The sequence below is a fragment of the Lutra lutra genome, chromosome 16 (assembly GCF_902655055.1).
Source record: "Lutra lutra chromosome 16, mLutLut1.2, whole genome shotgun sequence".
Classification (NCBI taxonomy): domain Eukaryota; kingdom Metazoa; phylum Chordata; class Mammalia; order Carnivora; family Mustelidae; genus Lutra; species Lutra lutra.
Window position 1 is genome coordinate 4,774,342 of NC_062293.1, and position 23,938 is coordinate 4,798,279.

General features: G+C 55.1%; 1 protein-coding gene, 1 long non-coding RNA gene and 1 other non-coding gene across 4 annotated transcripts; 1 reads left to right on the top strand and 2 right to left on the bottom strand.

The window, feature by feature from the left end:
* The first annotated feature begins 405 nt into the window (after nucleotides 1–405).
* Nucleotides 406–15,704, top strand: ST6GALNAC2 (ST6 N-acetylgalactosaminide alpha-2,6-sialyltransferase 2). The gene is made up of 10 exons (XM_047707456.1): nucleotides 406–661; nucleotides 5,610–5,670; nucleotides 8,281–8,455; nucleotides 9,050–9,218; nucleotides 9,599–9,737; nucleotides 10,838–10,941; nucleotides 12,641–12,724; nucleotides 13,761–13,860; nucleotides 14,884–15,058; nucleotides 15,199–15,704. The coding sequence occupies exons 1-9, from the start codon at nucleotides 537–539 to the stop codon at nucleotides 15,049–15,051; spliced, it is 1,125 nt and encodes a 374-aa protein (XP_047563412.1). The 5' UTR covers nucleotides 406–536; the 3' UTR covers nucleotides 15,052–15,058; nucleotides 15,199–15,704.
* A 1,348-nt stretch (nucleotides 15,705–17,052) lies between these two features.
* Nucleotides 17,053–21,958, bottom strand: LOC125087283 (uncharacterized). 2 transcript variants are annotated; one of them, XR_007123397.1, is made up of 3 exons: nucleotides 21,756–21,958; nucleotides 18,885–18,980; nucleotides 17,053–17,468 (listed from the first exon to the last, which is right to left on the bottom strand). It is a non-coding gene; the product is annotated as an uncharacterized LOC125087283 (long non-coding RNA). The 2 variants fall into 2 exon arrangements; XR_007123398.1 differs by lacking the exon at nucleotides 21,756–21,958 and adding an exon at nucleotides 19,594–20,409.
* Nucleotides 19,091–19,172, bottom strand: LOC125088243 (small nucleolar RNA R38). The gene has a single exon (XR_007123640.1). It is a non-coding gene; the product is annotated as a small nucleolar RNA R38 (small nucleolar RNA).
* Nucleotides 21,959–23,938: the final 1,980 nt, after the last annotated feature.

The window sequence follows — 23,938 nt, forward strand, 5'->3', positions numbered from 1 at the left end:
ACGGGGCCGAAGTGCCAGGGCCGGACCTACAGGTCCCGAGGGTCCCTCCGAGGGGAGCGCCCCCGCCGCGGCTTGCCGGGCGTCAGGCGTCCGGAAGCCACGGGCGCAGGCCTGGAGCCAGCAGTGCTCGGCCCACCCGGCAGGTGGCGGCGTCTCTCCGCGCCCCGCCCCCCCGGCCCGCGCGCGCCTGCCCTTGACCGCGGCCGGACAACGCCCAGGCCAAACCCCGGCTCGCGCAGGTGCCCGCAGCCCAAGTGCGCGGGAACGAGGGCAGCGCCAGAGGGGCTCGAGCAGCTCCGCGAGCGGGTGGGGGAGGGGGCGATACGCCCGCCCCCCGGACCCGCCAACGCACCCCCCGAGGGTGCGGCGAGCCCGGGCAGGAGGAGAGCTGCTGGGCGGGGAGGCGCCGCGGGGGCTGGAGGAGGGCAGGGCCGGTGGGGCTGGGCGGCCGCCTCCCGGAGGCCGCCCCGGCCCGCCCCGGCCTCTCCCTTCGGCCCGGGACGGCGGCGGACGGGGCGCCCGCGGGCCGGGGCTGCATGGGGCTCCCGCGCGGCCACCTCTTCTGGCTGCTGCTCCTGTTCGCGGCTGCCTGCTCGGGGATCCTCTTCACTCTGTACTCCTCGGCAGTGGGGCCGTACCCGGGGCCCCGGTCCGGAGCCAGGTAGGGGCTGCAGCGCCGTCCGACCAGGGGGTGTGGGGGGTGGCGCGGGGCGCCCAGCCCAGGCCCCTCAGTCTGCCCGCCGCGTCGGCCTCCCTGGAGTGGCTCGCGGCGGGGATTCGGGCCGCGGCCCTTTGTCCCCAAAGCCTCCACCGGGGCCACCATCCTGCGCCACCCGGGCCCCACAGCCTCTGCCGGGGCCCGAGGGGAATCTCGCCCCTTTGAGCACTGGCTACTCGCTCCGCGGGGCCTTGTGGGTTCATCCCTCCGGCCGTGATTCCAAACACTTTGTCCAGATCTGGCTGGGTCGTCGGGGTCGGACAAAACAGCCCCGTTTTTGTCAAGAACCGTTCCTCGCTAACGACACATTTCTCTGACTCTACTTTTGGGGGAGGGACCCAAGACTCCCGGGTCCGTCTGCGCCCTCCGCGCGCCGTTCGCTCCGTTTATTTTGATAAAGAGCCGGCTTCCCCCCGGGACCAGGGGCCGATCCCGGGCTCCGTCCAAGCCCCCCCAACACCCGCCTCCGGGCTCCCCTCCCTCCGCTCGCCCAGCGCGCACCTTCCTTGCATGTGTGCCGGGCAAGGACGAAGCTCCGAGCCTGCGTCGGTAGGTGATGGCGCCAGGTACTGAGGAAGCCCCGGAAGAATTTGGTTTTCCGTTCGGGAGGCGAATCGAGCTGTGCAGAGTCTGGATTTGGGGGGCCGCCAGGCCCCCCCCCCCACAGGCTCGCCCACCCGCGAGGCCCGGCTCTGCCGGCGCTCCGACTCCCCATCTGCTCACCAAACCAACGGGATGAAAGGCAAGTTAGTTATCCGTTCTCAGGAAACGCGGTCCGAAGGCATCTAAAGTTGCAAAACAGCACGGGAACACCTGCAAATCCTTAGGAGCCCAGTGGCTCTAGAACAGAGCGGTTGCGGCCGCGGGGACCTGGAGCCACTACACCTGCGGGTAGTCAGGAGTTGCAGAAGGTGAGGGCCTGGAGGGTGGAAGGTGTGGTTTAAGAAAGAATCCTTTGTGAATTTTACGGAAAGATGTTTTAAAACACATTTCAACATCCTTTGAAAGTATCTAATAAACTTCAAATATGAGGGTGTGGGACATCCACTATGCCTCCACGGAAGTTTTGAAAGGTCTTTCATCTTTTTAAAAAGCTCATACTAGCCAAGAACGTGTCCGTTTTCTTGCTGTTCCCCTAAGGTTTGCGATTTGGCTGAGCCCCAGGGGCTGGCCAGGAGGGCCCCGCTGTAGGGGGTGGGTATTGAGTACCCCAGAGAGTGGGTGGGGAGCAGGCTGTGTGACCCACCCGCCCCCGACCTGGGGTGGGAAAGCAGATGGCCTGGCCACCTGGAGAGCTTGGGAAGGGACTGGGGTGCCTTGGGGCCTGGTCTTTCCGCACCTGAGGGCTGTCATTGCAGGCTGGACAGGGGAGCCAGCCCGGGAATTCACCTGTGGCAGAGGAATCTGGGTCAGGAGTTTCCAGGCCTTGGGATATCTAGACTTGTCTTAGAAAAAAAAAAAAGAGGGGTGCCCGGGTGGCTCAGTTGTTAAGCTTCTGCCTTTGGATCAGGTCATGATCCCAAGGTCGTGGGATGGAGCCCTGTACCAGGCTTCCTGCTTCGCTGGAAGCCTGCTTCTCCCACTCCCCATGCTTGTGTTCCCTCTCTCACTGTCTCTCTCTGTCAAATAAATAGGTAAAATCTTTTTTTTCCCGCTTAAATATTTTATATATTTATTTGACACAGAGAGAGAGGGTATAAGCAATGGGAGGCACAGAGGGAAAGGGAGAAGCAGACTCCCCGCCGAGCAGAGAGCCCAACACGGGGCTTGATCCCAGGACCCAGAGATCACGACCCGAGCCGAAGGCAGACACCCAACCGACTGAGCCACCCAGGCACCCCAATAAATAAAATCTTTAAACATAATAGTAATTTGGGGGGTACCTGGGTGGCTCAGTGGGTTAAGCCTCTGCCTTCAGCTCAGGTCATGATCTCAGGGTCCTGGGAGCCCAGCATCGGGGCTCTCTGCTCAGTGGGGAGCCTGCTTCCCTCCCCCTCTCTCTCTCTCTGCCTGCCTCTCTGCCTACTTGTGATCTCTCTCTCTCTCTCTGTCAAATAAATAAGAGAGAAAAAAGTAATAATTTTTAAACAGAAAAAAAAAAGAAAATCCTTTTTAAGGGTGGAGTGGTGGTGGTAAGGATAGATATAGGCGGCCCCAGTTATCTGACAGTGTCTGTTGTCAACATTATTTTGTAAAAGAAAGGACATCCAGGGGCCTAGAATTCCTAGGGGTAGATCCAAATTGAATAGACTTTGTTTTATGGGAAATGTACCGCAGGGCTCCCTCCTTATATGCAGTTTGGCTTTTCCTCTGTGTCAGTCACTCACCCCCAATCAGGTCTGGAAGCAGATCAGCCTCCCCCCGCCCCCGCCCCCACAGACAGGTCAGTAGGAGCCTGAAATAATGGTAAGTCACCGTGCGGCCATCACTTCCCTCCCCCTCCAATTTTGTCATCTCCCACCGGTGCAAGAAGGGTGATATTCACAGAGTCAGATATTGACAGAGACCACACTCACGTTATATTGTTATGATCCTCCTATTTTATCAATTGTTGTTTTTCTCTTACTGTGCCTCATTTATAAAGTAAACTTTAGCATTCCTTTGCATGTAAAGGAAAAAACATAGCATGCGCAGAGTTCCGTACTGTCCACGGTCACAGCATCCACTGGGAGTCTTGGAGCTTACCCCCAGGGTAGGGGAGGACTACTGTACAAGGTCCTTATTTCTCCTCAGGCCAGTGAAACCTGAGGGAGGGGCATAGGGGGGCTGGCTCCCTTCCCCACTTCTTCTGGGTTCATCTAGAAGGTGTGTCTAGAAGCCCTTGAATTCCTAAGAAGGAGGGCTGGGAGAAGTCAGAGCACGGAGGGGGCTTCTGGAGATAAGCAGGCCTCCCTAAACTGGGGTGTTCAGGGCAGCAAAACAGAACTGGGAGGGGGGGCTCCCCAACCCCTTGCCTGCAACTCTATCCCTATGGTCTCCAAGCTGCCCTGGCCAGCAGCTCCCTCCTCTGGTTCTCAAGCCCAGCTCCCACAGAATCACCTGGCAAGGAGGCCTAGACCAGTCAGATCAGAACTGCAGGGGTGAGGCCCTGTGCGCAGGTGTTTTTCAGACGCTCCCTGGGAATCGTCACCTCCCCTGAGGCTGTGTCCTGGTGTCCCTGTTCCTCTTGAGAGGCTGTTCTGTTGTACTGAGGAGAGGAACTACAGGGTGTGGGGGGCAGGTGGCCATCCGAGGGGGAAAGGGAAAGATGGGGGAAGGGATCATCCCTGCCCCTCCCCGTCTGCCCTGTGGGGTTCTACGGAAACCTGAAGTGAGGCAGGTCACGGGCTCCCTTGTGGCCCAGCTGGCTCAGCAGGTCAGAAGCAAGAACAAGAGGCCTCTGTTTCCTTGCAAAAAGCCTGGTGATCCAAAGCCCTCCCCACCTGCTTCCCTGTGGCTGTGGGGGCCAAGAGAGACAGGAGTCCCGGAGAAGCCGGACACCCGTTTGAGTAGACAAAGGCCCCTATTCCTTCTACGCTCTTTGCCGTCTTCCCAATACAGGGGTCGCCTGGGAGGTGGGAGTAGGGGCGGAGCAGTAACATGGGCCCCTTCCCTCCCTCTAGAAGGGACACAGTCATAAAGGTTGTCATAACAAGGTCCTTTCCTGGGGCGCCTGGGTGGCTCAGTGGGTTAGGCCTCTGCCTTCGGCTCAGGTCATGATCCCAGTGTCCTGGGATCGAGCCCCGCATCGGGCTCTCTGCTCTGCGGGGAGCCTGCCTCCACCTCTCTCTCTCTGCCTGCCTCTCTGCCTACTTGTGATCTCTGTCTGTCAAATAAATAAATAAAATCATAAAAAAAAAAAAACAAGGTCCTTTCCCTTCCTCCTTTAGGTAACAATAGCTATCATTTAGAGGACACTTTTTGTGTGAGATAATATCAAGTCTCTGTGTGAACCCTTCCAACAACTGGAGATGTGATATGATTTTTTTTAATTTTATTTATTTATTTGACCGAGAGAGACAGGGAACACAAGTGGGGTGGGAGAGGGAGAAGCAGACTTTCCGCCAAGCAGGGAGCCCAATGTGGGGCTCGATCCCCAGGACTCCGGGTTCATGACCTGAGCCAAAGGCAGACGCTTAACGATTGAGCCACCCAGGCGCCCTGGAGATGTGATATGATTAATAATGATAATGAATCACTTGATTATATCTGCTGCCCAGATATAGACACCGAGGCTTCTAGAAGTAACTTCCCTAGACTGTGGGGTATAAACCTAGGGAGTGAGCCTTCAGACACGTGTCTTCTATGGGGAGCCACAGGGCAGGAGCCAGGATGACTGACCCCAAGGGGAAGGGGGACCACGTCGTCTGAGACCGACCATCTGTCTCTGGGGACTTGGCAGGGAGCTCCCTCAGATGGCGGGAGGGGTCTGGCAAGCTTGCCTAGTGTATATTTTCATCCTTGAACCAGATCTCACAGTTCTGTAAACTCTACATTTTTGCCACTTGCCATGGGCTTTCTTGGATTTCTGGGTTTAGAGAGCTGAGCAAAATATACTAATGTGACAATATATATTTTTTAAAAGATTTTATTTGACAGAGAGACCAAGTAGGGGGAGCAGCAGGCAGAGGGAGAAGGAGACAGACCCTGATGTGGGGCTCGATCCCAGGACCCTGGGACCATGACCTGAGCCGAAGGCAGACGCTTAACCAATGGAGCCACCCAGGAGCCCCTAATGTGACAATATTTTTGTTCCTAAAGAGGGAGACATGGGCACAAATCAGAGCATGGCAAGATCAAAGGAATGCCATCTTTGACTCTGACAGGCTTTAACAGCCCCTGGGGCTAAGAATCAGACAGAAGGTTCCGAGGGACAGGTCTGAGCCCTGCTTTACTTCTGCTTCTCCCCCAGGAATGCCACATCATCTCGAGCATTCTTTGGACACAAGGCATCAAACGCTGGACCGAGAAAGGTACAATGGCCGACTCTCCTGGCGGTTTCGAGCATCAAGTTAGCGGGAGGTGGGGACTAAGAGAGCAAATGAGAACGTTCTCGTGAGACTGCTGGGGGGAGCTCTCTGGACCCCATAAACATGAAGCTTCGAGCTGAGCGGCCAGCCAGACCTGGCCACCAGGGTTCCCTGTACCCCAGGAGCAGAGAAGGGGTGTAGCCAGGAGAAGAGTTCTTGGGAAGCCTTGTAATTTATCTTTAATAGGCCCGTGAATTTGACATTCTACTCAGAATGCCTTTTTTTTTTTAAGATTTTATTTTTTTTAATTATTTTTTTTTAAGATTTTTTTAATTTGACAGAGAGAGATCACAAGTAGGTAGAGAGGCAGGCAGAGAGAGAGGGGGAAGCAGGCTCCCCGCTGAGCAGAGAGCCCCATATGGGGCTTGATCCCAGGATCCTGAGATCATGACCCGAGCTGAAGGCAGAGGCTTAACCCACTGAGCCACCCAGGTGCCCCAAGATTTTATTTTTAAGTACTCTTTGCACTCACCACGGGGCTTGAACTCATGACCCTGGGATCAAGAGTCATGTGTTCTACAGACTGAGCCAGCCAGGCACCTTCTTACTATAAAATCCCTTCTTGTTATGAAATTCACGCAATTTTTAAATGGATCTCCATGGAGTAGACAAGCAAACCTTGGAAAGATGCTCCATGCCTGCCTACGGGGTTGAGAACCTTCTGGGCCCTGCTCTATCATAAATCGTGTTGCCTCGAGCACTTCAGTCACGTTCTCGTGCAAAAGCCACACGGCACCCCTCTCGTGTAGCTTTTATAGATGGACACAGTGAGGCAGAGAGGTCAGGTCCTGGCTCATTCAGGTTTAAGAGTTGTGCCCAAGACACAAGACACCAACCTGGGACTTGTTAGTGCGGCCTTAGAGGAGAAAAGATTTCACTGCACGTTGAACATAGCGATAGCTGAGCTGTACAGAGACAGATCAAGTAGCCCTGGGCAGGTGAGGGGGGTCCCCGTCTTGAGAACAGAGGCGGGGTGGACCCTTGGCGTGCAAGGCCAAAGAGAAGCCTCAAGCATCTTATGGGAGCTTATGGGTCGTCTTTAAGTTTCCTAAAGCCCTGTGCACCTGTGCTGCTTGATGCAAACTTATCTGAACCAGGTTTAAAAAAAAAAAGGATTCCGGGTGGCTTTTGGATACAACATAACAAGGCAAAAATATAGAATAAAATGAAGAAATGGCAGAATAAAGGTAGGAGAATCAAACAATGTCATGTAGATAACTGCATGGAAAATCGGCCACAAGGTGTAAGGGATAGGCCATAGATCTGGCTCTGAGCTTCCTGGTGGCCCTGGGGAAGAAGGAAATTTGCCATAGTGTCCATGAGCTAATAGCAAGCCAGCTGCCCAACTGGAGCACAGCCTTTCCCAATACAAAGACCAGGGAGTTTTCTCCTGGCCTCTCTTAAAGAAGGCCCTGGAAGACACCCCAGAGATGAACTGAACGGTAATGAAATTAGTAGTCAGTTCTGTTAGAAAGCCTGCTTTGAAAATGTGAATTTCTTCCAGCAAGATTGGTATCTTAGGAAACAATTTGAGCATAACACAAACTTTGTGTTTGCCTCTGGGTGACTCTCATTGCGAACATGAAGAGTAAATGCAGAGACCCACGCCCAACCCGAGGGAGCCACGAAGAATACGCGAAGTGCGCACACATGTGCCCATCAGATAAGCACTTCAGGGTTCTCACCCTCTTTCCACTACTCCCCAATAACTCTCGAGTTCCCATCTTTCTCATGCCCACTCACACAAGCAAAAGTCAGGTCTCCTCCAAGGCCAAGGGCCACGTGTTTAGTAGAACGTGGCAGATCTTAACCACGGGGTGAGTGAGCCTGGGCCTCCAGCTTTGTTAGGCCCCTCATCTTGTCCATCACGGACCAAGCTCTTGAGTGTTGTGCCCCTGATCCCATTGGCCCCAAAGCCCTGTGGTTTTGACGGTACCCGTTTTGCCTAGTGCGCTGGTTTTTAGGCATCCATAGGTAACGTTACAGCAGAACTTACTGTACGGCTCTTTCCTGCCCTGGTCAAACCAGCGGCCTAGCAAAGAGCCCCCTTCAGTGGGAAGGGGAGCCCCAGCTAGGCCGAGGCAGTGAGGGATTCAGACATTAGGGGATGCAGGAAGGGGAGGATGGCCAGAGCTAGGATTTGGGTCCAGACTGACGGATTCCAAAGCCCAGGCTGGAATTCCTCCATCAAAGGGCCAGAAGGTCTTACACATTTGGTGGGAAGGTGCCCCACAGTGTCCCTAGGTGTGAACTGAAGGAGTAGGAGGCCAGAGCCATCAGGCCCTGGATAGGGTGGCATCCAGGAGGGAGAGAGCGGGCTGGGCTTGGGTAAATCCAGAAAGCTGACCCCACCACGCTGCTGTGCCACAAGCCAGCTCAGCGGGCAGGTTTGGTGGACCAAGTCCGGAGGGGAAGAGCAGATCTCCCCCCCCCCCCCCCCCCCCGCGCCGCCAACCAACCATCCTGCAGGGTCTGCAGGCTCCCATAGGAGGGTTCCCACCCGCCACAGCCCTCAGCTAATGGAGCTTGGCCCTCTTGCCTCCTGCCCCACAGAGCCCGCACTGCCAACACCCACTTTATCAGGCCATCCAGAAGCACCCCCACTTCCGCACCCTGTTCGATCTCTCCATTCCAGTACTGCTCTCGGGGGCCCTCTTCACTCAGGAGCTCTGGGACAGGCTGAGCCAGCATAAAGCCCCCTATGGCTGGCAGGGGCTCTCCCGCCAAGGTAACCGGAAGCGGGTGCCTCTTGCCCAGCCCTCTGACCCCAGAGAATCCCTTCCTCCTGCTTTGGGCCCACGAGCCGACCCTGCCCTCACAGCACCTTACGGGGACCCCCACCCCCACCCCGCCCCTTTGCTCCCAAGGAGATCTCCGGGCTCGGACCCCCCCCCCCCCCCGCCGCCGTATGCACCAGGGCTCAGGGAGGGTTTGATGTGCAGCTCCTGGGACCAGTGTCCAAAGGCGGTCAAGAACAGCCCGCCCGTGGTTCCCGCAGAGGGAAACCGCCCAGAGACCCCGCCCCCACGCTCACTCCGCCCCCCAACCCCCGCGAGCCTCGGATTATTTTACTGTGGAACATTCAGTCTTGAGAGGACTAGTGATTCAAGTTCTTGAGGTGACTGAGGGTACAGCCGAATCCTCTCCCCCCGGTTCAGCCCAACATTGCGCTCTCCGCGCCCCTCCCCCCCCCCTCCGTGCCTTGGTTAGGGCTGGCGTCAGGCCTCTGGCAGGTGGCGTGCCAGAAACAGTCTCGGCACAGCCCCGGCCCATGGGACAGCACCCCCCCCCCATGGCACCCTGCCCTGTCTGGCACCCACAGCCATCAACTCCACCCTGAGCCTCCTGAATGGCTCCGAGAGCTCCAGGCTGTACGCCGCCTCCGGGAAGCCGCTCTCCAAGTGCATCCGGTGTGCGGTGGTGGGGAACGGAGGCATTTTGAATGGCTCCCGCCAGGGGCTGAACATCGACGCCCATGACTACGTGTTCAGGTATGGGGCGTAGGAGGTGGGGGGGAGCGGGAATCGGAGCTAGTCCCCACCAGCCCCTGGAGGAGCATCCTCGGGGAGGGCCCTGGGCAGGGGCAGCCCCAGAATAGGCAGGCGGGCCCGGACAAAGGCATACAGGGGGACAGACCCTGAAGGTGGGAGTGTGGGTGCCGCAAGCCAGTGGGGAGGGAGCCGCCAGGGCCAGATGTGCCCATTTCTTTGAGGTCTGGAGGAATAGGGATGGGCTGGATGGGACGGGCCACCAGCGCTGGTGCCTCCCTGGGCAAGGGACATGGTCTGCACAGAGGCCTGGGGACAGGTGCGGAAGTACAGCACAGCATGGTGTGACCATCGGGAGGCTGATGGGCCTCTGTCTGGACCAGACTCAATGGTGCTGTGATCAAAGGCTTTGAGAAGGATGTGGGCACCAAGACCTCCTTCTACGGTTTCACCGTGAACACAATGAAGAACTCCCTCATCTCCTACTGGAATTTCGGCTTCACCTCCGTGCCACAAGGCCAGGTGAGGCTTCCGATGGGCCTGCCACTGTCGCGGACGGTCAGTGCCACTGTTCCCAGAGCGCCCTCTGTGTGGCGAACCAAGTGGCCCCAGTCCAGTAGACAGCTTGTGCGGATGCCGGGTGCCTGGGACGGGGCCACTGAAAAACTCAGCTGCCTCCAGGCCCCCCTGACCTCATGAGCACTGGGGCTTGTCTCCCATTTCCCCGAGTGGCCTTCCTGACCCCACAGCAGCCTGTGAGGGAGGCTGAGGTTCAAAGGAACGGGGCTGCGTGCCCGGCCAGGAAGCAGGGGAGCCGGAATCCGAGGCCGCCTACCGCCTCCAGCTTCTTGAAACACCCCGCTGCGGGAACACCGCTCTCCTTTCAGGAGCCGTCTGGGTGCCACACAAAGGGGGGAGATCCCAGGATAAGGGCCTTGTGGTGCTAGATAGGACTGGGCTGAGTTTTTAGAAGCTTCCTCCTCTAAGTGGGAAATTCAGGAGTGTCCTAGCCACAGCAGCACCTCTCCTAGCTCATGACAAAACAAAAAAGAGCACATTTCTGGCCACACCACCTGCATGAGTTACCACAGTGTTAACATCACCCCAGACTTAGAAGCTTTAAACAACATACATTTATTATCTTACAGCTTCAGGGGGTCGGGAATTTGGGAACAGCTCAGCAGGGTGGTCTTAGCTCAGGATCTGGGTGTTTGCCAGGATCCGCAGGGGCTACGGGCACTTGAAGGCTTGACGGAGGCCACAGTCAAGGTGGCACCTCTGGAGGCCACTAGAGTGTCCTCAGATCGTGGCAGCTCACTTCAAGGAAGCTGCAGTGCCTTTTATGGCCTCGTCTCCAAGGTCACACAGCATCCCTTCTGCTTCGTTCTATCCATTAGTCACTCAAGGGGTGGCCAGGGAGCCCCACCTCTTGCAGCGCGCCCAAAGATTTGTGAGCACGTACTGAAACCAGGAGAGGGAGAGCAGTGAGAGTGGGGGTTCCAGGCAGAGAGCAGAAATTCTCCCATCAGGACAGGTGGCAGGACCGGGTAGAGGGCTGAGCAGGACATGGTCCTGTTGGGGGGGCTGGGGGGACTGGATCAGTGTCTCTGTCGCCCCGCCAGGACCTGCACTACATCTTCATCCCCTCTGACATCCGGGACTATGTGATGCTGAGATCAGCCATTCTGGGTGTGGATGTCCCCGAGGGCCCTGATAAAGGGGACAGGTGAGCGGCCAAGCTGGTGTGGGGTGTGGCACTGCTGGACCCACTGTCAGGGTGGGAAGGTGGGTGAGGACAGCAAGAAAATCTCCAAGAATTCACAGACTACTGGGGAATTATGCTCTTTTCCCTACCCCCAGAGGAGCCCAGGTAGCCCTCCCAGTCCCCAGGAGCCCACCTAAGGAGGAGGCTGTAGCCCCGAAGGGCTGCTGTCCCCTAACACACACAGCCCCCCAGCCGGCAGCACGGGCCGTGCCTGTCCGCTCCTGACTGCTGGCTGGCTGAGCACACGGTGTCTGGAAGCAAAGTGGTGGGGGGGCTGGTATCCATGCCACTCGTCCCCATGGGCATCCTCCCAGGACTGTGCCCATGAACTGGAGAGCAGATGACATGGGCCCAGAGTCCGGCAAACTCTTGTCTTTTCTCCCGCACCTTCCTGGGCAGCAGGCCGGTGTCCAGCTCCTTTGAACCCTGTCCTGGCCTCAGCTGGACCTTCCCCCTGTGGTGCTGAGACAATTTCTCATCCCAAAGTCAAATCCTTAGGTATCCGTGCCTCCTCTGTGGCCACAAAAACCGGCCTTCCTATCCCAGTGCTCCCGCACCAGGCCGCCCACCCCCAAAAGAGCAAATTCTAAGGTCCTTAGGGATTAAGCCCTCAAAGGCCAGGCCCGCTTGCTCTGGCCACCTGCAACCCCCCACCCATGACGATCCAACAATCACTCCTGACGTGGCATCTGGTCATGAGGGTGGGCTTTGTGACACGGGGGGGACTGGGCCCTTGCGGGGGCTGGCTCAGAAACATCGATCGGGTGGTCGTAAGCCTCCCCAACACCAATGAGCTCCCCCCTCCCATACCCCCAATCCGTCCCCTACCCAGTCCCCCTCCCAGTCCCGGTCCAACCACATCGTCCCTTCCAACCAGCAGGCCTACTCCAGCTCTGCTGGCTCAGCCCCTTCTCCGTCCCCCACCCGGGGGTCTTCCTCCCGGCCCCCCTCTCACCCTGTCACCCCAACTGCCTCACAGCCCTCCTCCCGGGCTTCATCCCTTACCCCCAGCCCTCATATCCAACATGTGCCCCGAGGGTCTTCCCAAAACCCCACCCCACCCACCTCCAAATCTCCTTCCCAATCTGGCTTGAAATCCCTCTCCCGAAACTCTTCCCAAACTCCTCCCGTGCCGATCCCCCGGTCCCCTTCCCGCAGCCCCGCCAGCTCAGCCTCCTACATCGGGCCCATTCGGGGCATCCCCTCCTACATCTCCCCCTACGTGCCCCGCTTCCTGAAGGAACCCCCCTTCTTCCAGCCCCCCACCGCACCCCTGCCCCAGAACCAGTGCTTCCCCTGCTCCTTCCCCTGCCCAGCCCGGGAGCCCCCTCCTCTCCCTGACTCTTTCTACTTCCCCCTGCTCCCACCTCCTCCCCACCACCCCCGGCTCAACTGCTCCTACCCGACCCCTCCATCCCTGTTCACGCCCCCCTCCTCGCTCACCTACACCCCACCCACCGAGGTTCTGGTGAGCGGGAAGCCCCACGTGGTGCCCACGGTGCTGCCGGCCACCTTCTACACGCCCTTCTCCCGCTACTACACCCAGCCCCGCCCGTACCGCACGCACCGCCGCAGGCCCAGTGCCTTTCCCCTCACCTCGCTCCCCAACCTGCCGTACGACGGCCCAGGCCGCTCTGTCCACTTCTTTCGTGGGTCCTAGGCCTCAGACCTACTTCGGACCGGAAGCCTCTGCCAGGAAATTCAAGCTACTACATCCAGACTTCATCAGCTACCTGAGGGAGAGGTAGGTGTTGGGGCGGGGAGGGTACACAGAGAACAGCTCCCCCTCCCGTCCCCCTGCACACCAACCCATCACTGCAGGCTTTGCGCCCCGGACAGTTGCCCACAGGGACAGCCAACCTGTTCTGGGCCCAAACGCAGGCATTCCCAAGGCGACCACAGGGAGGAACCCGGGAATAACAGCCTGCTCTCACCCCTCCTTCCCGCCCTCAGTCCCTCTCCCCTACCAGAGGTTCCAATGGTGGGGGAGCCGTTCTGGTTGTCACTAGGTAAGCGCCACTGGCGAGCATAGACAGGGATACGGTACACAGAAGGCCCCTGCAACCAAGAATTAATTACTCGGACGTCAATAGCGCCATGGCCGAGAAGCCCTGATGTCGCCCCCTGCTGGCCCCCTCCAGAGCAGGTGGAGGGTGGCGAGTGTGGCTCTGGGTAGGCTGACTGGAGCCGGCACTCCGAGCCATCCAACAGAGGAAGAAACAGGCTCTCCAGGAGGCTAGGTGGTTTGTCTGGCAAAGCGTAGATGTGAATCTGGGGTGGCCGCCGTAGTGTGGCCTCACTTGGATTCTGAGTGTGTGTGCACATTTCTCTCACCAGTGACTCCGGGCCCAGGCCCTGGGTGCCCTGCTCATGCGCCTCTTAAGGGACTCCTCCTGGGTTGAAGTCTGGGGAAAGAAAGAAACACAGGTTTCAGGCTAGATCAATAGGCCGCCCGTCCCCTAGCCACTATGGTTACTTAGCCCAGGGGTGAAGGCAAGGTGTAGCAGAGAGGAAAGGGGAATCAGGCTGGGTTCCTGCTTCTAGAGCGGGAGAGGGAGGATTATACCTGTGGTTCTGCCCAGGCCTGCTCCTCTTCTCACCTGATTCTGTTACCCAGACGTTTGCGTTTGCTTTGTTTGCATTTTCTCCTAAGTGGGGAAGAGCAAGTTCTGAACAGTTCTCCAGCCGATCGGAACGGGTCGCTGGAAAGCGTAGGGGCACAACCATCCACTGAGACCTACACCTCTTTCTTGAGTTTTGATGCCGCTTCTCCTCTCCAGGTTTTTGAAATCAAAGTTGATTAACACAAATTTTGGAGACCTATATATGCCTAGTACTGGGGCCCTCATGCTGCTGACGGCTTTGCACACCTGTGACCAGGTAAGAGGCCTCTTTGAGGGGCCCACAGCAGCAGGGGGCAGGTGTGGCTGGAACCTAATCTGACCTGATAAGCCCTACAGGAGGCCTGTCACCCCCAGGGGGCCTGGGACTGGCCCGGCCCCTGTCCCCTTGGGGAAGGGATTCTCCAGCCACAGGAGCAAAAGTGGGTGTCTAGAAGGGGCGGGAGGAAGTGCCCTCCCCAGCTACCTCCACGAGGGCTTGGCAGAGACCTTCCCAGGACAGGTGCTGGGCCTCACCTTCCTCCAGCAGCCGCCTGCCCGGGGACCTCTGTCCTTCACCCCTGTGGTATTTAAGGAGCATGTTATCAAACTGTTCTTGTGAAAGCAAAATTGCAACAGGAGTGGAAAAGGACATCCTTTTGGGAGAACATTCTAGAACTGAGCTGGGCAGCAGGTTTAGCCTTCCACACACAGCCTTTGAAATCACTGCCTGAGACGTTCCCAGTGCCACCCACATGAGCCCAGCAGAGGTGGAGAAGTGGTTTTCAAAGAAGGGCAGTGACCCCCACTAAGGCCAGCACAAAAGCCGGAGGCCAAGGGCCACCCCACGACACTGTCCTCTTCCTTTTCCCCAGTTTTTTTTTTTTTTTTTTTTAAAGCAGCAGTCCCCTGACTGCGCTCCCCTTAGAACGAGTACCCGTGGACTTGTCTCCACCTCACACTTAACAATGGAGATCATGGCTTTGATCATGAATCACAGACCTGACTTTGAAGCCCAGCCTGGCCACTCACTAGCTCGTGACTGAGGACATGGCTGGTTACCCCCGAGCGCTGCCCCATTTGTGAAATGGGGAGAACACCTGAGGTTATCCCGAGGCCGAGAGAACGTGTCCAAGAGCGCACGGCCTGCCGTTAGCGTGAGCTCCGACTACTGTTCACCTGTGTCTTCCACACGGCATCTAAGGAAGCGGGGGGGAGGGGGGGGTGCCTTTCCCAGTTCATGTCACTTCACAAATCTGCACAGAGCTCAGTAAATGCTAATTCAGTGACTATCCTTGTCCAGGTTAGTGCCTATGGATTCATCACAAGCAATTACTGGAAATTTTCAGACCACTATTTCGAGCGAATTAAGAAGCCACTCATATTCTACGTGAACCACGACCTGTCCCTGGAAGCCACCCTGTGGAAGAAACTGCACAAGGCCGGCATCCTTCGACTGTACCAGCGCTGACCCTGAAGTACTCAAGCCCTTTGTTCTTGCAGAGCTGCGGACCCGTGGGCCCCCTCCCCGGCCCCTCACGTGGCCTAGGCGGCCCCCCAGTTTTTTCAGCCTCTGAGAAGGGCTCCAGCTCCCCTCCACCACCCCCTTCTTCTCTAGAGAACTTAAGAGCTGGACTTGTGACTGTTTTTGAAGCCTGTTCATTGCAGGACACCCCATCTTGTTCTTGGTTTCTCCAAGAAGACTCCCCTCGAGGTTGGAGACAGATATCCCGACCTTGGGCGAAGGGAGACGACCGCTCTGCTGGGTGTTTGAAAACTGAAGGTAATGTAATATGAGACTGTGACCCTCACCAGCGAAAGACAAACACACTTCAGAGCAGAGGCTCTCAAAGCCAGCCGTCGGTAGAGAACTTGACTATGTGGGTGCGGCGACTTCGACATCTCCACTGACCAGGGTCAAGCAGCAGTGCAGGCTCGCACACTTGCCAGCCAGACCCTCCCATGAGCATGTCCAGCCTCCCAGCAACTCCACGACGTCAGACTCTAAGACATGCCTACACCACCCGAGGACATGACCACTTTCCTTCTGCCCCATGATGAAGTGGGAGCGCGAAAGGCAGAATGTAATTTGAACTAGGTACTCGCATAAATGACAGGATGACCCTTGTGTCTTTTCTGTGTGTTGGGGAGGGGGCTGGGGTGGCACACCAGAGTATTTAGCAGGCAGATCACTCAGAAAACTCAAGAACCATGGGCCAGTCGTGGTAATTTGACAGGGGTCAAGTGCACAGAGGGCTGCCCACCTGTGGAAGTCCCACTGGATCGATTACCACTGGCCACTGAAGTGACAAGATCAGGTAAAGAACTCTCCGCCTCACATCGCGGCTTCAGTAAATCTGGACTCGGCTGATAGGCAGTTTTAAACAGAGCACAGGGGATTCCGTTGGAAGGGTTAAGTCTCAACTAACCGAGTCACCTCCATGTAGCCCTTAAGCCCTGGGATTTACTGGCCCCATGACTAGTAGCTCCAGTCTGACCCGCTACACTGGCTACATGGACAAGAGCCTTCCCGAGGTGGCACTGATCACCACTGGCTAATTCACCAAGGCCTAGGACCTGGCCTCTGGCTCCATGGTTTTGGAAGGTAGAGCCTATCAGCGTCTTAAGAAGAGGGTAACTGTCACCAGAATCAAAATTCTACTTTAGAAATTCAAGTATGTGATCAAAGGCCTCGGCTTTCACAATCGAGGCAGCTACTTGAAACTGCTACCTGGGGCTGGCGAGCAGCTTAGACTAGAGGGGAGAAGCCAGCGGGAGGCCATGGCCTCTCTTAAGCTTGGCAACATGGAACTGTCCCTTAGTCTCAAGGACAGCAGTGTCCTAAGTATGTTTCTCTGGATAGAATTACTGGTCCAGGAAGAAAATGTCTAATGTGGGAAACATGGTATTGTCAGTCCGTTCTGCCATCTGACAGTGACCGTCACTAGTGAAGAAATCCAGTTGCCCTAAGTCAGGGTAGCCAGCGTAGCCCAAGTCAGGACTGAACTTGTAAACAGGACATTTCACTTGTCCCTATTCCGCTGACATCTGTAGCTATCAGAATCTTTGTCAATCCGTCAGATTTGAGAAATGCTAACGTCACATTTGTGGGTGGTAACCCATTAAGAGAGGTAGAAAATCAGTTTAGCGGGAAACTTGTAAAACATCTGATTGCATCCTGTGGAACTTGGGGGGACCCTGGTGGCTCAGTCGGGGAAGCGCCCCACTCTTAGGGAGAGAAATTAGACTCCCGCTGAGCCTAGAGCCCAGAAGCATCGGACTCGATGTTGAGTTCAGCTGGTGATCTCAGGGTTAGATCGAACCCCCCAATGAGCGTGGAGTCTGCTTGTGACTTTCTCTCCCTCTGCCCCTCTTAAAACAGTATTTGGAGAAACCTTCATTTATGTAAGAATATGTTTGCTGAGTCTCAGAATAAAATCCATTTATGAGGGTCTCAACATGGAACATGAAACACATTTTTAACAACTTTTATTTATGCTTGAAATCTTAAGCCCAAGATACATTAACTTCACAGGAAATCCACTCTGAGAAACCTCTTTCTAGGCCAAACACCTGCTTCCCCTCAGACTCCCCAAAACACAGCCCGTACACGTCATTCTCTGTTCACAATCCCCGCCTTCCTGCCAGTGCGCCGCTCACACCCAGATCGGCTCAACTCAGGCGTTCTGCATGTTCCTAGTTATGCCCTGATTTGACTAACCGCCAGATATTTTTCGGGGTAAACTGTCACTCAAATTATTTGGTTCCTTTTTGAAGAGAAAATCCAAAGAATCCTTCCAATTGTTCTCCCTCTGGGGCCTCAGTTTATGGGCATGAACAGTTCGCAACAGACGCAGTGCGGCTCCACCTGGCGTCGCGGAGGAGAACCTGCAAGACCAAAGGAGAGTCGCGTGACAGGCCAGTCAAGTACGGGCCTCAAAACTGAAAGCCAGATCTAGAGAAAAGGCAATCGTAGCAGCGCTCGTTCTAACCGAACATCGGGCACAGACCGCTTCGGAGCAGGCTGCCCTCACCAGCTGAGGCGCGAAGGGAGCAGGCCCGGCGAGGGGAGAACCACCAAGAAGCACCGGAGACCGTCCCTTCAACCCCTTTCTGGAGGTAAAACTTTTCAAGTCAAACCTGAAGGTCCACAGGAGTCCCACAGAGCAGTTCTGACGGACTCTGCATCAACGATAATGCCAGAAGCTGACTTCCCGACTCCCTACCGCGTCCTTTTACTGTTTTACTTACAGGCTGTAAACTGCTGGGGCCAGTCTTCAGGCTTATTAAATCCCACCCCAAATCTAGCTTCCTTGGTGACTGAACAATTATGTGACCTTAAATACAAAAAACCCATACATACCTCCCAATTTCAACAACAACAAAGGCCATCTGCCCACTCCAAGCCTGGCATTTAAATGGGAACAAAGCCAGACCACCACCCCGCCCAGTACACTGGGCTACTTTTTGGTCACACGCCAGCCCACTCAGCCCTGGGCCACACCAGGAGCAGCGCCGTGCCCACTACGCTGTCCAGAAACGATCCGAGCTAACCCTAGGAGAGCTCCCTGGTGGTGTGAACGAAGCACCTGGAAACCAAATAGCTCTTCTGGTGCCACGGCAACCCCTTTCCTGAGTGTCACAATGTGGTGCTGAGGGAGGTCCCAGTCCTGCCACAGCTGGCAGACTTCCGACATTCCCGTCAGTTTCAAAGAGTGCATTCATTTCCTTGAAATATGGGACAAGCACTCTTTGATTCCACAGTAAGAACATGACCCGAAACTGGGCTACTTGCCCGTGTCTGCCCCTTCTCAGAGCCTGTACCCTGAGGACCACTGATCAAGGGCCCAGAGCGTGACAGGGCAGCCACACTACTGGTTTTCAAGTTGCAGAGGGATGACACACGCCACTGGGGTCTCGGCGAGGTAACAATTCCCTCTGGAGTCCATTCAGGCTGATTCCTGATGAAGCCTGAACCTTTAAGAGCAAAGAGCCAAACCCCGATGCCTCAGAATAGACGGTTTCCCCTCAGCCGAGGTGTTCGGACAGGGATAACTCACCATCACAGGCTTGTGGCGCTTCTTAGGGACACGGAAGATGGAAACAGAGACTACAAGCAACAGGGGAGGGGTCCTTTCACTTACTTCAGGCAAAGCAGCTCTGCTCTGTTTCACACACTGCAGACATCCAGCCAAAGGAACAAACCCATGTTAAAATCTCCCCACCCCCAGCACAATCCTAAACCCGGGGCAGGAGCAGCAAACAAACCTCCCATCCAAGTCTATTTGAAAGGGCTCTACTTACATACAAAAGTCTCCGCTTCGGGCCCAGGGCAGTGGACTGGGCCATCTGCCTCTGCAGGATCCTTTCCAGCCTCAGAAACCAAGGCTGGGACTGTACCTGGCAAGGAGAAATTGCAAAAGAAAAATCTACTCAAGATATACACAGGTAATTCTCAAGCCGCTCACTTTCAAATCTGGCCTAAATTTCCCTTAAAGTGAACTTGGGAACTGAGTTTCAGACATCCATATTCCACAGAAAGGCCTTTCTTTGCCTTCAGACAGGGATAACTTCAGATCATCATGGACTCAGCTCCCACCAATCCACCAGCCCCCAGGGCTGACACTTCTAGCACACGCAGGCCACTTTGTCCTTACAAAATTCGGCTTTACTTCCCTCATAAGAATTCTCAATCTTGTCTACTTTATTAAAAGAACTTTCCTTCAAAGGTAAAAATGCTGATCCCCAGTGCCTAGATGTACCCAGCATCCCAGACCTGACTGACACTTCGTGCCCTTTTAAAGACAAAGTCCAGGGCGCCTGGGTGGCTCAGTGGGTTAAACCGCTGCCTTCGGCTCAGGTCATGATCTCAGGGTCCTGGGATCGAGTCCCGCATCGCTCTCTGCTCAGCAGGGGGCCTGCTTTCCTCTCTCTCTCTCTCTCTCTGCCTGCCTCTCTGCCTGCTTGTGATCTCTGTCAAATAAGTAAAAATCTTTTAAAAAAGTGCAGTTACTTCTTTGGGACTTCTCTGAAGGCCAGCTGTACAAAGGAACCTGCTGCCAGGAGGCACCACCACTCAAGGTCATCTCCTCCTTCTTTCTCCTCTGTGTAAACATGATCCACAGAGCTAGATCAGTTTTTTTTTAAGTACAGGATTATAGATCTGCCCCAAGAGCTACTTATAAATAGCCAGTGCTGTAATCTTGCTGTAATAAAAAGTCCCCGAGCTAAAAGTGGATCAGATCATCTAATTGTTCCTGTATGACTGCTCTTGGGGCGGCCACACAACTCTTGGGCCTCACTCCAGGGTCATTCTCAACCATGGCTGGAGGTGTACTTCTCCACCCTTAGATGTATAGCCAGATCTGGAAACCAATAACCCTATTTTACAAGGAAATAAGGCTCCGGTGGGGTTATTTGGTAACAGGCTGGGAATGGAGCCCAGGGCTCTCAAGTTCATCTAATACAAAGTTTCGGCCTCAGCTCTGACATTCTGGGCGCGTAGTTCTTTGTGGTGGGGGCTGTCATCCATTGCAGGATACTCAGCAGCACCCATCAGCGCACTCCACCCTAGTGGAGAACGCCTGGGCTAATTGTAACTCAATTATTTCTCAATGAAACTGAAAAATGCAACAGCACTCCCACAAAATGTTTATGGTTCTTTAAAAAACAAGAAACAGCTGTAGAACTCTAAGCCTCAGTTTGTTTACTCACTGGCAAAGGAGAAAGTATCTACTCCACTTAAGATTGTTCTAACAGGGGGCGCCTGGGTGGCTCAGTGGGTTAAGCCGCTGCCTTCGGCTCAGGTCATGATCCCAAGTCCTGGGTTCGAGCCCCGCATCGGGCTTTCTGCTCAGCAGGGAGCCTGCTTCCTGCTCTCTCTCTGCCTGCCTCTCTGCCTACTTGTGATTTCTCTCTGTCAAATAAATAAATAAAATCTTTGAAGAAAAAAAAAAAAAAAAAAGATTGTTCTAACAGGGGCCTGGGTGGCTCAGTGGGTTGGGCCTCTGCCTTCGGCTCAGGTCATGATCCCGAGGTCCTGGCATTGAGGCCCTTATCGGGCTCCCTGCTCGGCAGGGAGCCTGTTTCCCCCCTTCTCTCTCCGTCTGCCTCTCCGCCTACTTGTGATCTCTATCAATTAAATAAATAAAATCTTAAAAAAAAAAAAGATTGTTGTAACAAATATTGTTCGGTAGACTGCTTGGCACAGAGGCTAGCAGAGTTCCACACTCCTTCCCTTATCTGGGTAGAACAATTCTGGGAGGCTCACATCCTTGAAATCTAACAGACACTAAAGGCACCCTAATCTCTGCAATTCTGCCAAAGAGCTTATTTAAAAAAAAAAAAAAAAAAAACCCTTCCCATTTATAGAATTTTCATGAAAAAAAAATCCTTACACTCAACATCTTAAGATGGTTTTCACGTGACTTTTTTCAAAGTCTACAGTCAACACTTTTAATCTCTAAGGGAAATGTGGGTAACATACTTCATTCTAACAGAAAGAATGTCAAGGTGTTAGTCTCAAGATCGGTATTTGAACAGCTGAGCTCTGAGGACACCTGGGTGGCTCAGTCGTTAAGTGTCTACCTTGGGCTTGGGTCATGATCCCAGGGACTTGGGATCCAGCCCGGCATCGGGCTCCCTGCTCCATGGGAAGCCTGCTTCTCCCTCTTCCACTCCCCCTGCTTGTGTTTCCTCTCTCCCTGCGTCTCTGCCAAATAAATAAATAAAATCTTAAAAAAAAAAAAAAAAAAAGAAACTAAAGTACCCAAACTTGTTAAAAGAAAATAAATAAAAACAAAAAGCTGAGCCTCGAAGGGTCAGAACTCCTCACAAAAGACGTCCTTTCAGACAAGGGTAACTTTAAATCATCCATAAATACTCTAAGCCCCGGCCTACCAGAGCCCCTTCCCTGAATCGGTCTCCCCTCCACCCCTGGGTGCAGTGACCCTCCCGATTCCATACAGCGACACCTAGTGGCCCCAAATCACCCTGGCCCAGACCCCGCTCATTTCCGGATTCTGGGTCCCGTTTTCTCACCCTAACCAGACTCCTGCGTCCACGTGCTCTTAAAACCGAACTGAACAGCCGAAGAAAGTGAGAGGCAGGCCTTCCCACCACCCGGACTTCCTCGCGTGCGGTGACCGCGCAGGTCCCGCCGCGCCCCGTCCTTACCCACTTCAGGGATCCATCTGTTACTTTTAAGCTTCAGCCTGCAGGTCTGGCGCCCACGGTCTCCGCAGACGCCCAAGAAAAGCCTGTGGGGAAAGAAAAAAATGAGCTTGGAAAGGGGGGACTGCAGAGTCGTGGCTTTCCAAAACCGACAGTCCCATCCACGGCGGTCTGCGGGATTAAGCAGAACTACGGGTTAGGGCGTCCTCCAGGCGCTCCACGAGGGGCCTGACTTGGCCGCTAACCCTGGACGAGAATTAAGAACCGCCCCCCGCAGCCTGCCCCGTGGGCCTCGGAGACACCGGGCACACGGTGGTTGTGCGACGCACGGGGCTGCACAGGCTGGAAGCAGCTCTCCCCGGCCCAGGAGGGACTCTCTGGCTCCAGAGGAGGGCCTCCGCGCTCTCCGTCTACACGCGCGGCTCGGAAAGCGTCTTCCGACCCAGTACTCGACCCAAGCCTCCCAGCCGCCCTAGGAAGGAGACCGGCTACCGTCCCCATTCCGCCTCTGAGGAAGGGCAGTCGAATGAACTAGCGCCGGCTCAACGAAGACCTCGTTTTCCCACCTCCACAGCCTTACCCCAGCCAAAGGCCCGAGGCTGCTCGTCCCCTTCTTCCCAGACAGAAGCCGCCATGCCTCCTGGCCACGCGGCCTACCTCAAAGAAGAAGGCGGAGCCGCGCCTGCGCAAACGTCTTTTCGGCCATCTCGCGAGAGCTCTCGCGATGTTGAGAAACGGCTCATGGGAAATGTAGTCCAAGCAACCGCCGCTGGGGGGCTGTCGCATCCTCAGCGCGACTGTGGGGCTGGGGGTAAGATGGTTTCCGCCACCCGGGACAGTAGAGAGCTCGGGGTGGGAGCCCTGATCTCGGAAGAAAACGAAGACAGGCGGTGGCTTCAGCTACAGTCATTTATCTGCTGGGTCCACAGATAGTCCCTGGCCGAGACTGGGGTGGCGCAGGAAGTTCAAGGGGACCTCACGAGGGGAGGTTGCCACATTTGCTTATGTTTGCCTACCTTAATTTGTAAGTTCTTCAAAGCGGGAGACAGGAGACGTCTGTCTCTCTTTTTAAAGATGGATTGATGGAGGAGCACCTGTGGCTCAGTGGGTTAAAGCCTCTGACTTCGGCTGGGGTCATGATCTCAGGATCCTGGGATCGAGCCCCGCATCGGACTCTGCTTGGCGGGGAGCCTGCTTCCTCCTCTCTCTCTGCCTGCCTCTCTGCCTACTTGTGATCTCTGTCAAATAAATAAATAAAATCTTTAAAAAAAAAAAAAAGATTGACTGATGGATGTATGGATTGATTGGTTGATTGATTGATTTGAGAGAGAGAGACCACACTCCGACGCAGAGCCCGCCCCAGGGCTCCATCCCACTGCCCTGAGATCATGACCCCAGAGGAAACCAAGAGGCCCTCACTTAACCACCTGAGCCACCCAGGCGCCCCAGGAAATATCTTTTTTTTTTTTTTAAAGATTTTATTTATTTATTTGACAGAGAGAGATCACAAGTAGATGGAGAGGCAGGCAGAGAGAGAGAGAGGGAAGCAGGATCTCTGCCGAGCAGAGAACCCGATGCGGGACTCGATCCCAGGACCCTGAGATCATGACCTGAGCCGAAGGCAGCGGTTTAACCCACTGAGCCACCCAGGCGCCCGGAAATATCTCTCTTAATTATTTTAGTTTTCTCACTAATGTCCTCACGTCTAGTAGTTGGTATTCAGGTGCCTCTGCTCACAGGACACACCCAACAGACACTCGTGGGCTCACCTCGCAGTAACTTCTATCTTGTAAAGTTGACCCTGAAGCTTCTCTAGCTTACCCTTGAAGACACTGTTTTGTATAATACCAAAAGGGAGAATGGGTTCTCTCTGTGTACACTAAGTTCCTTTCATTTCAGACTTGGAGAGGGAGGTTTTTGTTTTTTTAAGATTTTATTTATTTATTTGAGAGAGAGAGAGAGAGCACCAAGGGAGAGGGAGAAGCAGGGTCCCCACTGAATGGGGAGCCCGATCTCAGGACCCTGGGATCATGACCTGAGCCAAAGGCAGACGCTTAGCCGACTGAGCCAGCCAGGCGCCCCTGGAGAGGGAGTTTTTCTCTTTGTTTTTAAGACTTTATTCATTTGAGAGAGAGAGTGAGAGCACAAGCACACACACAGGGAGAGGAAGAGACAGAAGCGGACTC

What these genes read in the sequence shown, in the direction of transcription:
- ST6GALNAC2 (XM_047707456.1), top strand. Translation starts at nt 537, where the DNA reads ATGGGGCTCCCGCGCGGCCACCTCTTCTGGCTGCTGCTCCTGTTCGCG. An exon ending in GGGCCCCGGTCCGGAGCCAG is followed by an intron (nt 662 to 5,609) that starts GTAGGGGCTGCA and finishes CTTCTCCCCCAG; the next exon opens with GAATGCCACATCATCTCGAG. An exon ending in ATCAGCTACCTGAGGGAGAG is followed by an intron (nt 12,725 to 13,760) that starts GTAGGTGTTGGG and finishes TCTCCTCTCCAG; the next exon opens with GTTTTTGAAATCAAAGTTGA.